Source organism: Marmota monax, unplaced genomic scaffold (genome assembly GCF_021218885.2).
Source record: "Marmota monax isolate L192 unplaced genomic scaffold, Marmota_monax_Labrador192_F-V1.1 WCK01_AAM20220418_F8-fsc00009, whole genome shotgun sequence".
In the NCBI taxonomy this organism is placed as follows: domain Eukaryota; kingdom Metazoa; phylum Chordata; class Mammalia; order Rodentia; family Sciuridae; genus Marmota; species Marmota monax.
Window position 1 is genome coordinate 19,116,035 of NW_026694710.1, and position 17,487 is coordinate 19,133,521.

At 31.8% G+C, this 17,487-nt stretch overlaps 1 protein-coding gene across 4 annotated transcripts in view; it reads right to left on the bottom strand.

Moving 5' to 3' along the window:
• Cpeb2 (cytoplasmic polyadenylation element binding protein 2) overlaps positions 1-17,487 on the bottom strand; it is a 69,309-nt gene that overhangs the window by 45,142 nt on the left and 6,680 nt on the right. For all 4 annotated transcript variants that reach the window (XM_046423657.1, XM_046423654.1, XM_046423652.1 and 1 more), the window contains one exon: positions 10,493-10,583. In XM_046423657.1, the coding sequence (XP_046279613.1) occupies positions 10,493-10,583 (91 nt within the window). The remainder of the gene's footprint in view (positions 1-10,492; positions 10,584-17,487) is intronic.

The following is a 17,487-nucleotide window of genomic DNA, read 5'->3' on the forward strand; positions in this document are numbered from 1 at the left end:
TTTACTTCTAAATCCAATTAGGAAAGAAAAGGTTCATACAAAGTCTGGCAAAATCCACTTAGAACGTGGTCATTACCAACCTTGATTAACTCCAATCTCTGCTCAGATCCAAGGGGCAGGACAGTCATTCCTGACCTCACTCCCAAATCTCAATGAATGCCTCATAAAAGCCTAAGAATAAGATCATACAAATGTAGAAAAGACCCTTAGATCCAAAGTACCAGATGCCAAGAGAGCAATAGAATCATTCCTTACCTACCTCTACGGCCATTAATCTGCTTTAGATTCAGTGAAGTTAATCTATTTAACACTTAAATCAGGATCTTGTCATAATTTTTTTCATCCAAACAATATTTACAAATTTTCAAATTTTTATTCAATCAATACTATAAAATATACTAAGAAACAACAAGAAAATACCAAAATGTTTTGTTTCAAGTAAAGTACAATCACAAAAGAAACACAATAAAAAAGAATAAACTTAAGCCATTAATCATATAGTAAGATAATGTATTATAGTTACTACAATAAAACTAACATGAAACTGATATTAAAACCAAGTTGAACTAATGGTTGCAGAACTTTTCACTGCAAAAGCATTTTAAATGAAAATAATGCTAATTGCTATTAAGAATGACAATGGGCAATCACACATTGCCAGTGGCAATGATGAATTGGTATAAAGCTTAAAAATAGGATGGCAATATGGACAGCCCCCAATTTACAAGGCTGCCAAAGGGTGTACACATATAGTCACCATTTTTCACTTTCAGTAGTCAATAATTACATGAAATATTTAACACTATTATAAAATATAGTTTTCAATGATTTTGCCCAGCTGTTGGCTAAAGTAAGCATTCTGAGAACATTTAAGGTAGATTAGGCTAAAATGTTATTTTTGGTAGGTTTTGTGTCTTAAATGCATTTCTCACTTATAACATTTTCATTTATCATAAACCAAGGAGCATCTGTACATATTAAGAGCTACAAAAACAAATGTATTAAGTTTATCCTATGGAAATGAACATAAAATTCACTGAATTTTATTTTATATTAAAAATACTAAGCCTCCAAGGAAAGGTTACACAAATTATATTACAGGCATGGATAATATATATGATCTATTTTAAATGCTCTAAACATGCATTTATGAAGAAAAATGAATTATAAAGAAAAATGATTACTCATTTAACCAATAATTTATTGAGCTGTTCCTGTTTGCCTTGCATTATGATATATGCTAGTTCAAGGCAAAGTAAAAACAGGTATGATCATTGTTTCAATCAGAGTGTCATCTGAAAGATATTAATAATCTTTTAAATAATATTAACCTATAACAAATTAATGTACCTAAAATAAATGATAAAGAACTCTGATTAAAAAGGAATGATTCCCTAAAAATCTTTTGATTAAAAAGGAATGATTCCCTAAAAATCTTTAACAAAATATAATCTACTCATGTTAGGTGTGTAAGGGAGTTCTCACTGACAAAGTACATACTGATTAGGGATTACAGAGATTTCCTACGGATGATGAAAGAACAAACACATGTGCTTACTACTTTTGCTTTCTGAAATCTCTAAAAAGACAGTTAAGAAAATTAACTTAAATATAACTTAAGTATAACTCCATCAGGACAAACAACCGTACAGGATTTCAGAAGAACCAGGTAACACATTTTGGGAAGCTGTAAATATGAATCGTTAAGTAGTAACTGACATTGTAGACCAGAAATCATTGAAGCCACAAACCTAAACCAGTGTGTGTATAGGAAAAGCCATCAAGAAATACGCCATTTACCATAGCAGATACCTGGAGAGACTCAAGCATAAGATGCTCAGGTTACCATTGATGATAGATACAGGGTGGAAACAGGAAAGCAGTAAAATTGGTAACTGCTTGTTAATTTTTAAAGAATCAGAGAAACACAGTCGACTTTTTGGTTCTTCTAAGAGGGCCAGTAACTAGCCTGTAATTCCCAGTCAGAAGACAGAAGAAACACATACAGATCACTACCCTGACCACATAGACAGGCCCAGAGACAGACTATTTGAGGGTCTCACCTATAAATGCAAATGTTTACCCAAGTAAACACACAGAGCTTTCAATCCTAAGTTTGTATTTTACTTTTAAATAATATGAATGGACAGTAAAGAGTTATGAGATATTTGATGAAAGTCTCCAACATGAGGGGAAAAAAAAAACAGAAAAGAGGAAATCAGAGGAAGCACAGACAACACAATAAAATGGAAAGATAATACTTAAATACTACAATATACTCCAGAGAAAAAGCACAAATTTAATGTATAAAAATAAGGACATGGTAGGAAAGTCACAAGAATTATTTTAAGACAGAATCTTAAAAATTAGCAAAAAGTTTTTAAATTAAAAACTCAATAGTTGAAATATGAGATAAGGATACTTCTTCAAAAGCAAATTAAAAGGTAAAACAATAAAAGTAAATGATGGTATAGAGATTCAACATTTGAAAAAAGGAATTCCAAAAAGAAATAATATTTCAAAAAGGGGAGATATTATCAAAGAAATATGACTATCTTCATTAAAAGCATCCAAATTAATGTGCAGCTCAATAACAAATGAAATGAAGGAGGCATGCAGGCACATATGCACCTCAAGACCCACATTTCATGATTTTAAAATTCAGGCATGAAAAGATCCTAAAAGCTCTCAGAAAGAAAAAAAAAGAAAATTAAAAACAAGACAATCATATAAACAAACAGGTTTCAGAGTAGCATCATATGGCTAGCAACCCTGAAGTTAAAAGAAAATGAATTAGTGCCTTTAAAATTCTAAATTGCTAATATACAATTCCATGCTAGTCTATCATCTTACATAGGTATAATAAATATGTTTTTATTTATATAAAGGCTCAAATTTTTTGTCCCATCAGCAGAAGATACTGGAAGACAAGACCCCCCCCACCCCCCCCCCCCAAAAAAAAAGAGATAAGCCATTAAGAAAAGAATATGGAGATCAGGATCTGGATTCCACAGGAAGGACAAAGGGATTCCTAGGAATATGGAAGTTCCCAAATGACAGCTAAAGAGGGGACTATGAGAAGGATGCCTCTAGAAGCTGGAAAAAAAGTCAATCTGAAAGATGATTTGCTGTATTTGCATGAACTGAAAGAGTTTTACAGATAAATTTTGGAATAAAATTAGAGCTAAGTATTTAGAAAACTAAGCAAACCAACCAGAAAAGCATTATGATTAATTTCTGAAAAAGCAATGTTATATGAAAAAGAAAATGATATATTATAGTACAATATATACGAGGTTCATTTATGAATATTATTTGCATTATTCTCAGTAATATAATCCTTAAGTTAAACAAAATACTTTTATAATAATTTTTAGAGAATAGAATAAGAGGAAGAATTGGGTGATGTGTTATTATCCACACGAAATATTTGAAATATAAGAATACAGATTATTCACAATTACATGAAGAATGAGTTAAAAACAAAACAAAACAAAACAAAAAGTTTCAAAGTGGCTACCTCTAAGAAACAGGAGTCATAAGAGGGTTAGAAAAATGAGACCATTTATATATACATTTTTAAAAATTATAAGCCTGTGGAACTATTTGACTTTTAAAATCTACATACATGTACTTTTAAACTGATTTTTGAAAAAAGTTAACCAGGTTTGGGGGAGGGTAAAGAAAATTTCAAATATTTCAAATTACATATAGAAAAAGATTGGAAAAATTATACATCAAAATACTGACTGTGGGACTGGGGTTGTGGCTCAGCTGTAGAGCCCTTGCTTAGCATGCTTGAGACCCTGGGTTTGATCTTCAACACCACATATAAATACAGTAAAATAAAAGTATGTGTTCACCTAGAAGTAAAATAATATTTTAAAAATTCCTTTGTGTATATATACCACATTTTTTTTTTTACCCATTCATCTACTGAAAGGCATCTAGGTTGGCTCCACAATTTAGCTATTGTGAATTGTGCTGCTATAAACATTGATGTGACTGTGTCCCTGTAGTATGCTATTTTTAATTCCCTTGGGTATAGTCTGAGAAGAGGGATAGCTGGGTCAAATGGTGGTTCCATTCTTAGATTTCCAAGGAATCTCATACTGCTTTCCATATTGGATGCACCAATGTGCAGTCCCACTAGCAATATATGAATGTACTTTCCCCCCACATCCTTGCCAACACTTATTGTTTGTCTTCATAATAGCTGCCATATATACCCCATGGAATTTTACTCAACAATAAAAGAGAATAAAATCATGGCATTTGCAAGCAAATGGATGGCTTTGGAGAAGATAATGCTAAGTGAAGTTAGCCAATCCCCCCCAAAACAAATGCCAAATGTTTTCTCTGATATCAGGAGGCTAACTTATAGTGGGGTAGGGAGGGAGAGCATGGGAGGAATAGATGAATTCTAGATAGGGAACAGGAGTGGGAGGGAAAGGAAGGAGCCAGGGGATTAGCAAGGATGGTAAAATGTGATGGACATCATTATCCAAAGTTCATGTAAGAAGACCCGAATTGGGTGTCAACCTACTTTATATACAGAGATATGAAAAAACTGTGGCATATATGTGTAATAAGAATTATAATGCATTCTGCTGTCATGTATTTTAAAAAATCAATTAAATTAAAAAATATTGATTGTGGCTATTTTAGTTTGCAGAATTACTGATGATTTTAAAATTCATCTTTTTCTGGTGTTTACAAATTTTCTTTAATGTATAAATACCACTTTTGGTAATAAGAAAACAAAACAAATGTTGAAAAAAGGATTAAATGCTACACTTTAAAGGAAAGATTCTCGGGTACTCTTTTAAATACTTTAAGCAGCTAGAATTCATAGGCCTAATCATCCGAAGAACTTGATTTTATCACTGAAAATTATGAGGAAGATTCTTCTTGTTATTTTCCATTTAAAGATAAGATACATAAACTTTACATGTCTAAAATCATAAGAAGATGCATTGTGGGGAAGAAGCAACTTGCAGTAAGCACATATGTATTCTGAATTAATGTGATTTTAAAAAAATTCACCATAGTTTCTGTCTGGCAGGTTTTAGTTTTGAAAAATTAAATTGTAATCTGTCATAATTCAAATGAACATTTATCTAAATATTCAAAGATGCCTGAAGATATAATGGCTTCACTATGTTCTCAAATTTAATAATATTGTTGTTAATAAGGATAGCTACCCTAAAAAGAAATAAAACTTAAAAATTCCTACTCATGATACCATATTTCAAATAAGTTTTCTAAAATGAGAACTTATACAACCACATTTTCATAATTTCCTTTTTAGTCTGTAGATATTCTGATGAAAAGAGTTAAATTCATGTAAATGTACTTTAAGATGAACTTAATTCTGAACAGCTAGAAGGTAAAAGTAACAAGATTCTATGTATATTGTAAGAACACATTCATCGCAATATCAAAATACATAGTAAAATGTATATAGTTCCTATATAAATCTAATTTATTTTAAAATTACTGAATTTTTTTCTTATTTTGATAAAGCCAGTGGTTCACAGGAAAAACAAAAATTATAAGAGAAAAGAATATGTAAATTTTACTACATTTTTGTAAAACTATTTTTTTTGAAGGAACACTCAAGTACAGGTTAAAATGGTTGGGACCAGAAGTGTTTAGATTTTGGATTTTTCCTTTGTTGGATTTTAGAATATTTACATTTACAAAATGAGTTCTCTTGGGAATGGGATTCAAGTCTAAATATGAAATTCATTTGTGTTTCATATATACTTTATACACATAGCCTGAAGGCAATTTTACACAATATTTTTGGTGTGTCTGCATTGTGATTGCAACATGTCACGGGGTCAGATATGAAATTTTCCATTTGGCTCTCAAAAAGTTTATGAGATTTTGGAGCATCCTGAATTCTGGATTTTTGGATTAAGGATGCTCAACCTGTATTTGTGATTTTGTTCTATACCTTTTTTTTTTTTTCCTGGCAATTGTGAAAATTTTGACTCCAAGAAACAGGTACCTGAAGAAAATAAAACTCAGTTTGGAAAAATCATCTGTCAGAGGGAATAAGGCAAGGCCTTGTGAGAGGAAATCAACATAACTGCTTTACATCATTGGTATTTGTTCTATTTTGCACTTTGCTGTCTTTTAATTGATATATTAAAACTTTTCAAAATACTTCATAGATTTCTTTGCCCTTGCTCTTCTTTATACCAGCTTCTCTAAATGTGCTCTTTACAAAACATGCCATACACAGTGTCTAGGACAGAGTTTAAGAACGACTGTCCAGCTCAAAAGTTTTTAAGCTCTAAAATGCAAGTTTTCATACAGGAGACTTAGAAATTCATGCAAGTTATTTTGTGACCTGTACTTCCATCTTACATGGCCAACTGAGAGAAACAGCAGGAAATTGAAAGAAAAGTAGCAAGAATTTGGTACTACCACAACCACATGGAACCTTGAAGCAACAATTCCTCACTTTCTCAGGAGTTAATAATGTCCCTAAAACAGGCAGAGGTTCTTACTTAAAGAGTCTTAAAAATAGGATTTAACAATCAGTACTTAATGAAAATGATACTAGACATATAAAGACTCATGGTAAGTGGAATGTTTTAGAAGCACCCACTTCTAAACATTTGTTGACATAAAAAAAAAAATCAATTCTAAATCCCTTTTCCTGAATTTCCTTTAATTGTTTAGGGAACATTGGTAGAGACATTATGATCTGCTGAGACAGATCTTCTCAAGAACTGTTACATAAATTGTATTTCCTCCTACAGTTTTCAAATCAACTTTCATGGGCTGAAATTAAAATTTTTGTCCTTATAATTTGGGGGAGGGCATAAGCAAGTTTGGTAAAAATCCTCACACAGTAAGACCTTTGAACAAAGTGCTGGGGGCAGGAGAGAAGAGAGCTTAACAATGATCTGTTTTGTTCTTTTGTTTAAAGGGGAATGAACTAACTCACACATAAAAAGATCACAAATTATTTAAAATAAGTATTTATTAAATATTAAACTACAAAATTACTTAACTGTACTTGGCAAAACATGACTTTTTAACTATTAAAAGACCCCATGCTTATTTTTCCTTTGAAAAGAAAAAATATTTCACCTAGAATCAGGCCAGTTCAACAGAAAACAGTTAATAGAGAGAAACCACTGCAGAATAAACAAAGCAGATCCGTCAGTGCCATTAGTTCAATCCAGAGCAAAAGACAGCAGCATGTGAAGTGCTAACTGAGCAGGTTATACCCAATCAGCATCAGGCACCCCTAAACATTAAGCTAAACCAGGACTAGCTAGCTGCCTTTCAGTTCCTCAAATGTGGCAATCTCAGCCATGCTTTTGCACATGCTGGATCCTTTGTGTAGTTGACATTTCCCAATATTTTTCCATCATTGTGCTGCTCAGGCTTCAGGTTTCAGCTTCCTTTAACCTTACATCTAAATCAGGTGCTTCCACTTATTGCCTTCTAAGCACTTTATTGCCTTCTAAGCACTTTACTGCCTCCTTCCACAGTTATTTCCAACATTCTCTTCTGTGTTTGTGTAAGATCTGTGTTTCTTTCCCCAGTAGGCTATACATTCCCCATAGGCAGACACCATGTCTGCTTTACACGATGGATTAGCTAGCAACTGGTGCAAAAGTAGGTACATTTAGTAGAATAAAGTTCATTCAGAGTTCAATCTTTGGCTTCACATTTGCACATGGCCAAAAAATTAGAACCTTTCCACCTGCTATACTAGACCATACAAACCTTACTAATAAACCAGTGAGGTTAACTACTGACCTGCAAAAACCATCAAAGTATACGAAAATGAAAATAAACTGCAGAGAAGCATTTTAGCCTTTAAGTGGGGGTGAGAAGGTGTTTCCATTAGTACAATCACTCAGTTCTCAGGTCAATAACCTGCTATTTTCTTTGCATTCTATAGATCTCCTTAACTGTTTTCCTTCCTGTTGACACCAACTCTCACCTTGACCAGAATGCAATTTTACAGTTCTTTAACTCAGTAATAAGCAGCTTCCATGATGGTACCCACTGCTCTTGCCTTCTAGCATTCACAATCTCTTGAGCTACCAAATATTCACGAAATGATGTTGTAAGACTTTGAGGCCATTACTTTGTGCTCTATCACTCACTCAGAAGGAGTGTTATAAGGAAACTTTAGCAGTCCTGTGGAAACATCTACCTGGCAGTGAACTGAGTTCTTCTACCAACATTGTATACTAATTTGCCAGCTACGTGAATGTAGTCTTAGATGGAATCCTCCAGAGCTCAGTGAAGCCTGCAGTCAAAGCTCAGGTAATTTCTTGATTTCTACCTCAAAAGAGATCCTTATCAAGAACTAATCAGTCAAACTCCTCCCAAATTCTAACCTACAGAAATTGTGTGAGATGTTGCTTTAGATGCTTATTTTGGGGGTGATTTATTTTGCAGCAACAGATAACTAATATAATATCTCATTACTCAAGTCCACAATTTTCTAGAAATATCCACCATTAATACAAAGAAAAAGAAGAAACTCATTTTAAAAATTCACCTATTTTCTTCTTTTCCATTAGATCCCATAAGAAAGTTGAAGAAAATGGTGGTTTTGTTTTGTTTTTATGGTACTGAGGATTGAACCCAGAGGCACTCTACCACTGAGCTACATCTCTAACTAACCTAATATTTTAAGGTCTTGGAAAACTGCTGAGATTGGTCACAAATTTATAATCCTCCTGTCTCTGTCTTATGTGTAGCTGAGATTATAGATGTGCACCCCCAAGCCTAGCAAAAATGACTAACTTTTAAAAAAGCACTTTAAAAGGATAAAATACTAATTTTGTACCTGGGGGTAAATAATTATTTTGTATTAAATGAAGGTTAAGATTTTCTGAAGAGATGGGATAAAGGTGCACATTATTCTAAAGATCAGGAATGGGGAAAAAATAAGAAAAACAGATTTATGGGTTAACCCTGGCTGGTTTCTTCCATTTGACATCATCTTGCTTTTCAGATTCTACTGAGGTCCAACTCAAAAACTGTAGTGACACAAATGTTTGTGTGTGTGTGTGTGTGTGTGTGTGTGTAAATACACAATATGATCATTGCAGGAAGCAGCGAAGTTGTACTAGAAAGAAAAGGAAGAAAAAACATTTTTAGAGCAGCACTCAGGGAGTAATTTTAAGTATATATATGTGAAGTACTAGTCTTATTTCTCTATGTAGGGAAGGTTTCTTAATTTTTATTCTTTTTTTGTTGCCATAATACATGTGGAACATAATGTACTCCAATCAGAAACAAATTTATCACCATGATGACTCCAGACTCCTAAAGGTGGTGGTGGGCATATTTTTCTTCTTACAAAGACAATTTTTTTAACAAAAAAAATTGGAAATCGCTTCAGATTTTAAAAAAATTATTATTGTTCACCTTTTGCTGCTTACATTTCCTTTCTCAAATTCCTCTCTAGATCTGACCTCCACTTTTATAATTACCCAGGCTAGAAAAAAGAAAAAAATACTGAAATAATTAATAGTGAAGCAATGACTGTTTTCTCTAACATCTTCAAAACCTTTTTAAAAGATGGGAAGAAATAACAATGAAAACCTTTCATCATCCAGTAACAATAATCTTTGATTTGTCTAGAACTTCTTAAAGAGTTTTCTTTCTAAAGACAAGGAAAAAAACAGGGCTTTTTAAATCACGAGTTTTTAGATTCTATTCAAATAGCAGACCCAAGACAAACACCACTGAACTGTCAGCCTAACAGTGAGGAGAACGAGATTCCATATAGATACTCAAAAAACTACACTGAATTTTGATGAGAAACAAAACAAACAAAAAAACAAAGTGTAACTATATCAGTTGAATAGAGAACTACATCATCAGCAACCACTAATGACCCCTCAGCTTTCCAAGCTCCTTAAAAAGAAAGAATCAGAAAGACAAAAAAAAAAAAAAAAAAGAATCCTCTACAAGCAAAATCCAGTTAGCAGAGCAAAATGATTAGATAGTTGATCAGTATTATATGCTTAGTAGCTAACAACCTCGATGCCAACACTGAAGTTCTGGAGTTTGAGACTAAATCTTTTAAGTGAATTCTTAATTAGCTTTAAAGAATTAAAATGATTTTGATTCGATGAGAAATTCTGAGCCAGAACTAATCAGTTAAGCTGCTGCTGTACTCCTGACCCACTGAAAATGTGTAAGGTAATAAAGGATAATTTGTTACGTAGCAATACACAACTTAACCTGCCTCTCTTCACTCAAGTTGACATGATTTGCAAGATTTTCATCATTAAGATAAAGTGCAATGAGAACTGTTATATAAAGAAATGTAAGATACATTTTCATTATACAAATAGTTATAAAACAACACTTTTTTCAGACACTATTAACAATTAGTTGACAGATGAGTTTAGTGCTTATTTTCCTATAAAAACTGGTAAAATAAACATAAAAATTGATACGTAATATACAATTTTTGTTTCAATAAGTCACCTACCCTTAAGGGGATCATGCTCTGCTCTCATAATATCAATGAGGGAATTTTCCAAAGAGTGCATATTTAAACTGTCATACATTCTACTTCGATCCTAGAAGAGAAGAAAAAAAATAGACTTACTATGTATGCAATTTTTTCAAATAACTGTTAAAAATACTATGTAAATTCTCTTATATATAATAGGACATCTGATTATTATTACTAAGCAACTGTATCTCAAGAAAATATCAATAACTAAGAATCTCAAGAACTACAATATCCCTTACTGAAGGACAACTATTTTCAACTTATTAATCTCCAAAGTATCATATCAAAAATAATTATATTGGCAATATTAATGCAATACAGTAAAATAATTTCTTTTGTCATTCTCTATAAAGATTCTTTAAATACTATACACACAAAGAGCATTTTTAGTAGTTTAACTTCTAAACTTTTCTCACATACCTAAGATGACAGACACTAGAACTTAGAAAATAAATATCTGAGAGAAAGGATTTAATTCCATAATTGCACCGTACTTTAAACATCTATCAGACATTTTATATTATTTAAGACATCTGAATTTCATAACAATAAATGCATAAGCATTATATACATTAACAATCATAAGCATGAGATACTAATATCAGAACAAAGTCTAATGTTTAGAATATTCAAATTGTGCCCTCCATTGTGCTCCCTCCCATATTGGTCTCTCCGTGTGGCAATCCTACCTTTCCCAACTACCTTGCAAAGGTGGCAGGTCTGAAGAGTAAAAGAACTTTCAGCTAAGTTTTCCACTTCACCAAATCTCAGAACAAAATTTTCTGCATTGTCAGAAGCCTTGTTTGCTAAATACCTAGTCCCTTTGCTTATTAGAAGGAATTTGATTTTTTTACCGCCCATGAATTTATACTGTACTCTGCTCAACACATACTCAATGTCCATGAAAAAATATATTTCAGAAAATACCACAGCAAGTTGTAGCCCATGCCCTCCAAATAGCCTGGGAGTCTTTTCCTAAAATATGTCAGTGCCATCCCCCACCCACTCCTGTGTGTGTGTGTGTGTGTGTGTGTGTGTGTGTGTCTGTATAAATATGGAGGACACATGATAGGCCATTTTAAATTCTCAACAAATGATTCCCACAGAAAACAGGGAAGAATCAAAAAATTAAGTTGGGGAAAAAGAAACCTCTTTCTCCAGAAATCAAAGTTAGGTATTTCTCAACTTGGATCCATACAGTTTGAGACTAGTACAGAATCTCTGGGATTATATTCAATGTACATACATGTGTGTATATTTTTTTCTCAAGACAAGTTTTATACTTTTTCAAAGGGGTCTACAATCCAGAGAAGATTCTGAACACAGAAGCAAAGAAAAACATAAAAAGCTTTCTTAAGAATATGTTCATTTATTTACTCTACTTTTATGTTTAAATTAAGGTTGTAAACTTTTTAAAACTAGGGGGCCAGAGTCAGTATTCTAGACTAAACAAGGTTCTGTCAAGGAATTAGAAAGGGAAAAAAGTAACACTGAATGATGACAAGAAAGCTGGACAGCAAGGGTTATTCCAGCTTTATCACTAGAGTGAATGAACTCTATCAGTCCCCATTACTGATTTTTACTGAAAGACCCCTAAGGAATAGGCAGTGTGACAGCTGTTCACTGGAACAGTGACCTTGTTGGTGAAACAGGTACAGAGAATCAATGAGCTATAACATTGCTTCCAAAACTTGAATTATCTGGAAGGCTGGTTAACACAGTTTGCTGGGACACATCAATGGAGTGTGGATCAGTAGATTTGGAGTAGCACCTGAGAATTTATATTTCTAACAAGTTCTCAGGTGTACCCATGCTGCTGGCTATAGCTATAAATGAGAAAGAGTCCTGTGCTCTCTTCTAAATTATTAAGCCTCTGGTTCTTGTAGAAAATAATCATGTCAGACTAGATGATACCTAAAAGTTTATTTTAAAAATTATAGAAAAGACTCAATCATATAACAATAAATGAAATACAACTGGAATAGAGACAGGATTGCCTTTGGGCAAAAAATGACCTACAATTTTAGGAATATCTCCAAATATTTCCATCTTTTGTGCTTCCACTATACTGTAAGTTAATTCAACTTCTAAGTTAATTAAGTCTAGAGACATTCTAAATACAGAACTCTGTTAGCTCTCAAATGTCTATTAAATAAATACTACTTTCTTTTACCATAAAAAAACTTTATAAAAATGTATAAGTAGAGTTCTATGAGGGCAAAGATTATACTTTTTAAATTATAATTATACAGGACTATGAACCTTCTTAGAATCCTTAATGGAATAGGTAGTCCATTAAGGCTAAGTTGAAACAAGTATCATATTAATGTAGCCTTGCCATCCAACCCAAATTTACAATTACCCACTGGAAGATTAAGTGCTATTAATATATTTGATGTTTTAAGATATTTTTAAAATAGTTATAAAATATAAACTATCATGATAAAAATTAATGTTAATATAATTAAGGAAAAAAATTGAATGATATATCATATAGGTTCTAAGAGTACATTATAAATACTTTAAAATATCATATATTAGACTTACTCTAAATTTTTGGAAAGAAAATGTACTGCAGAGTTCAAAGCTATTGTTTAAGGTTGAAAATTTTGAACAAATTCAACTTATCCCCATTTTCAGTCAATCTATGACCTTAATTAATGGTGATTATTAATATCACCCAAACAATATTGATTTCTCTTTTTCTGTTTGAGAGTGGGAGGTGCCTCCTCCTTCTATTGCAAGGTGTGTGGTCTTAATCTAGAGCACTGTAAAATTACTGAAATAATTCCACATACATTGTCAATGGGACATTAACAAAATTTAAGGCAACAAAGTGAAAATGCTTAAGCAACCACTATGTGATCAACTCTAATAGTTGTCACTAAAAAAGTTGATATATTAATAACTTTAGCTTGAAACTTATATCCAAACAAAATAGTGAAATGCCCACTTATTACATGATCCCTTATTTCCATTTTTATCTGAAGTCTTTGAATATGAACCAAATGCCCACTTTAGGAAAATAAACAGCAAAGCTGTTTTAAAATTATTAGCTTATACTTTATTAAGCATCAGCTACATACCATATCATTTTATAGCCTAGAGTAAGCAAATAAGTCATGGCATCTCAAAATCACCTTTTAAATTTAATGAAGTTTAGAGGTTCCTATGCAAAAGATAGAGAAAATCCCATTAAGTAAACTGAGGATTAAAATCTGACTTCTGGAAAACCAGGAAGAAATCTGGCTATAAAACAAATATGTTTAAAAATGAAATAAAATTTAAAAATAAATATATTATTTTAAAATAAGGCTATTAAAATATTTGTATTCATGCAAAAACCATTAGTTAAAATAAAAAGCTCTGATGTAGGTTTAAAGGAACCATGAATATACCAATACTTATATTTAATAATAAATATGGACAATTATAGCAATGGGACTTCCATTTATTATGATTATTTAAAAACTGCCAAAATACTTAATAAAAATAAAAATCTTCAAGGAAAAGTTTATACCCAACCTATTTTAAAATATGCAAATTACCTGGCAAGGAATCAATTAAATGGGGTTTTAGAAACTGATTGTAAACTCAATCCTACAATAACAAACAGCAAAAATACTAAAACATACTGATGAAACATACTGACTACAAGAGGTAGTCTAATAGTTATTTTATCATTTTTAATATTTTTTATTTAGGTATTAGCCATAGCACTTATTGGACCATCAATGAATTCCTAGGCTGGAAAACTCAGAAAAGAACTAAGTAATCCTGATGTTGAAGATGACCCAAGAAAGAATTACAAATACTAAAATCAAGGCGGTCCAAGTATGACATTAGATTGGCATGACAAAGGAACTCAAACTTAATTCAAAGGGAACTTTTGATGTAATATTTTCTTTTGCTTTGATATATTCAAAACTCTATTATTTCAAAAAAAGTAGCCAAGTAGAAACTTTTCCTCTTGAAAATGAAGTATTCTCCCAAAGAAAAAGGAGATGAACATAGAAAAACCCTACATCCTTTTATCTACTGATAGGACAGATATCTAAATATGCATTATTCTGTACAGCAGAAAGATGAGCTATTATTATATTTTCAATATTTGTGTTTCTATATACTTTAATTAGAAAAACAAAGTTGTGCTAATGCTTTCCCCAATTTTAAGTATACATTTATTATACATTCCTAATTACACAATGCTAGTGAACCATACAGAATTAGTGGTAGATGACCTCCTACACTGCTTTACCACACCATGTAGCATGCAGTCTCATTAACTCTCATCATTTTCAGTTGTTCCACACAGACGCTTTATTCATCTAACTAGGCTCTTATTTTCTCAAAGGCAAGAATAGTTATTTTTCCTCCATCTATCCCAAGTGTAATTAAGACACTAGTACAAGCACAATGAACATAATATTTCTTGAACTAACTTTATTTACTCTGAACCTCACTCAACAAAGTGAATTTCAATAAAGTACTGTGGTAGTCACTCTGAAAAATAAAAATATTTTTTGAAAATTTTAAAAGGCCAAACTCTACTGAACTTATTCTAGTACCAACAAGGATCAAAAAAATTAGTAAAACAAATGTATAATCAATCAAAATACATTCTGCTCTCATATATACCTAATTAGAATAAATAAATTTAAAAAAAAGAAACAACCCAACTTTGGATATTAGAGAAAAATAATTTTAAAAGAATGCTGAACATAATGGAAAGTGTTTTAATATAATAGTAAGTGGAAAACTAGATTTACTAATGTGTGTCAACTCATAAAACTGCTAAATCACATAAAAAGCACAAAGGAAATTAAAAATATTGATATTAAAAATTAGTAAAACAAGTAAGAAAATATTGCAAGTACAATAAAAGATTAAACACAGGATAAGAAACATTAAAAAGCAAGCATCTATTACCTAAGCACATATATAAGAGCCCATTCTCTTTCATATTCAATCAATATGTGAGTATGAACACCTGTGCCCTAATCACAACTTTATTTTTAATTAATTTTTTAATTTATATATGACAACAGGATGCATTACAATTCTTATTATACATATAGAGCACAATTTTTCATATCTCTGGTTGTACACATAGTATATTCACACCAATTCGTGTCTTCATACGTGTATTTTGGATAATAATGTCCATCACATTCCACCATCATTTCTAACCTCATGCCCTCTCCCTTCCCTTCCCACCCCTCTGCCCTTTATCTAGAGCTCAGTGGTTCCTTCAACAGAGAATCTACAACCAAATTACAACTTAAAGAATGCTTTCTTAGATGAAATACTAAACTTGATGTGCAGTTACATACTGATTTTCATAAAGGTGAACAAAGAGTCACATAATTTATTTTTCTGAGAAAAAACTCCAAATTGTGACATCATGCCACAGTCTGGCTGGGCAGACATCACAATATTATTATATCTTCAGTATTAAATATTGGTCAAAAATTCCAATTAATTCAAATTTATTTATGTGACATAGAGGAAAAATGCAGAATTCATAATCTCCAGAGTTAAGAAACAGGCTAGGGAACAGGCCAACATGCCTTTATAGGCTTCATAGAATTACAATTGCAAGATAGTGCTTTGTTTACCGTGATATGCCATATATAAACTTGTAAGTAATAAAAAACCTCAGTTAAAAGGATATTTACTTTGTGGCTTAAAATGTCCAAGTATTATTGAATAAATATAGTATAACATTAACTTCTACTTGGAAATTCCATTTTAAAATAATTTAGAAATGTGATTTATAATTCTAAATTATAATTTAGAAATGTGATTTCCTGCAAGAGTAACTATAGTTAAGAAATTCTTAGCCCAAAAGAATTCCCAAAAATATGTAGTAAACATTTTAAAATTAATGTGTGTAACTATTTACATTTGCTTTCTAAAAAGTTTTAAATCTGAAGCTTTTTCATTAAAAAATCTTAAGACCAACCCACAAAATTTTACTTACTAATAAATAAAATCAACTTATGAAACTTTTTTTCAATTTATTGAATTTAATATGTTCAGATCTTGATGTAAGTAAGGTCTGAAGTGTTCAACTACAAGAATTAAGACTTAAGTTCTATATTTTAATATATTCACTTTATCAGGTTAAGTTTGAAGAAATTAAAAGTTGTTTTATAATAACGTACTTTTAACAAAAAATGTTATATTAAGACATATATGACAAAAAGTCATAAATGAAAATACTCTCCCCAGATATTTAAGTGATGAAGCATATTCTATGATTTTAATTTTGAAAAACAAATAAGAACCACTCAATATTTTAAAATGCCAATTCCAGTTTGTAGCTGCAGCAGTTTTTTTTCCTAAATATTTTTTTTTTGTTGTAGACACAATACTTTTATTTTATTTATTTATTTTTATGTGGTGCTGAGGATCGAACCCAGCGCCTCACACATGCTAAGCAAATGCTCTACCAACTGAGCTACAGCCCTAGTCCATGCAGAAGTATTTTTAAGAACCTCAACTTCAAATACCTCAACCTTTTATGGAAAGATGGAAACACAGAACAAATTAAGTTTACGGACCCTTCCAGTATGAAATGAGACAACATTGCTTTTAAGACTCACAGAAAGGTCATATGCTACCACCGCCACCATAGACAAATGCCTTAGACCCTTCCCAGCAAGAACCTAAGACTCTCATTCTAAAAATAAAGGCCAGGGTTTGGGGTGAGGAAGCAAGGAGAAAAAGAAATGGCAAAACAGATCAAAGAATGTATAAGAGCTGGCTGAAAAGGCTTCATATGGCCTAGTTCAAGGTCCTCCTTTTATAGATAAGGCATCTATGACCCAGAGACATGAAAACCCATAAACTGTTATATTTAATGTCGTAACGATTTTGAGGAAGAGGAAGACAACCCAGGTTTCAGACCTCCTTTCCTTCCAGTTGAGTTTAATTTCCACTATCTTCTTTTTTTCCCACGGTCT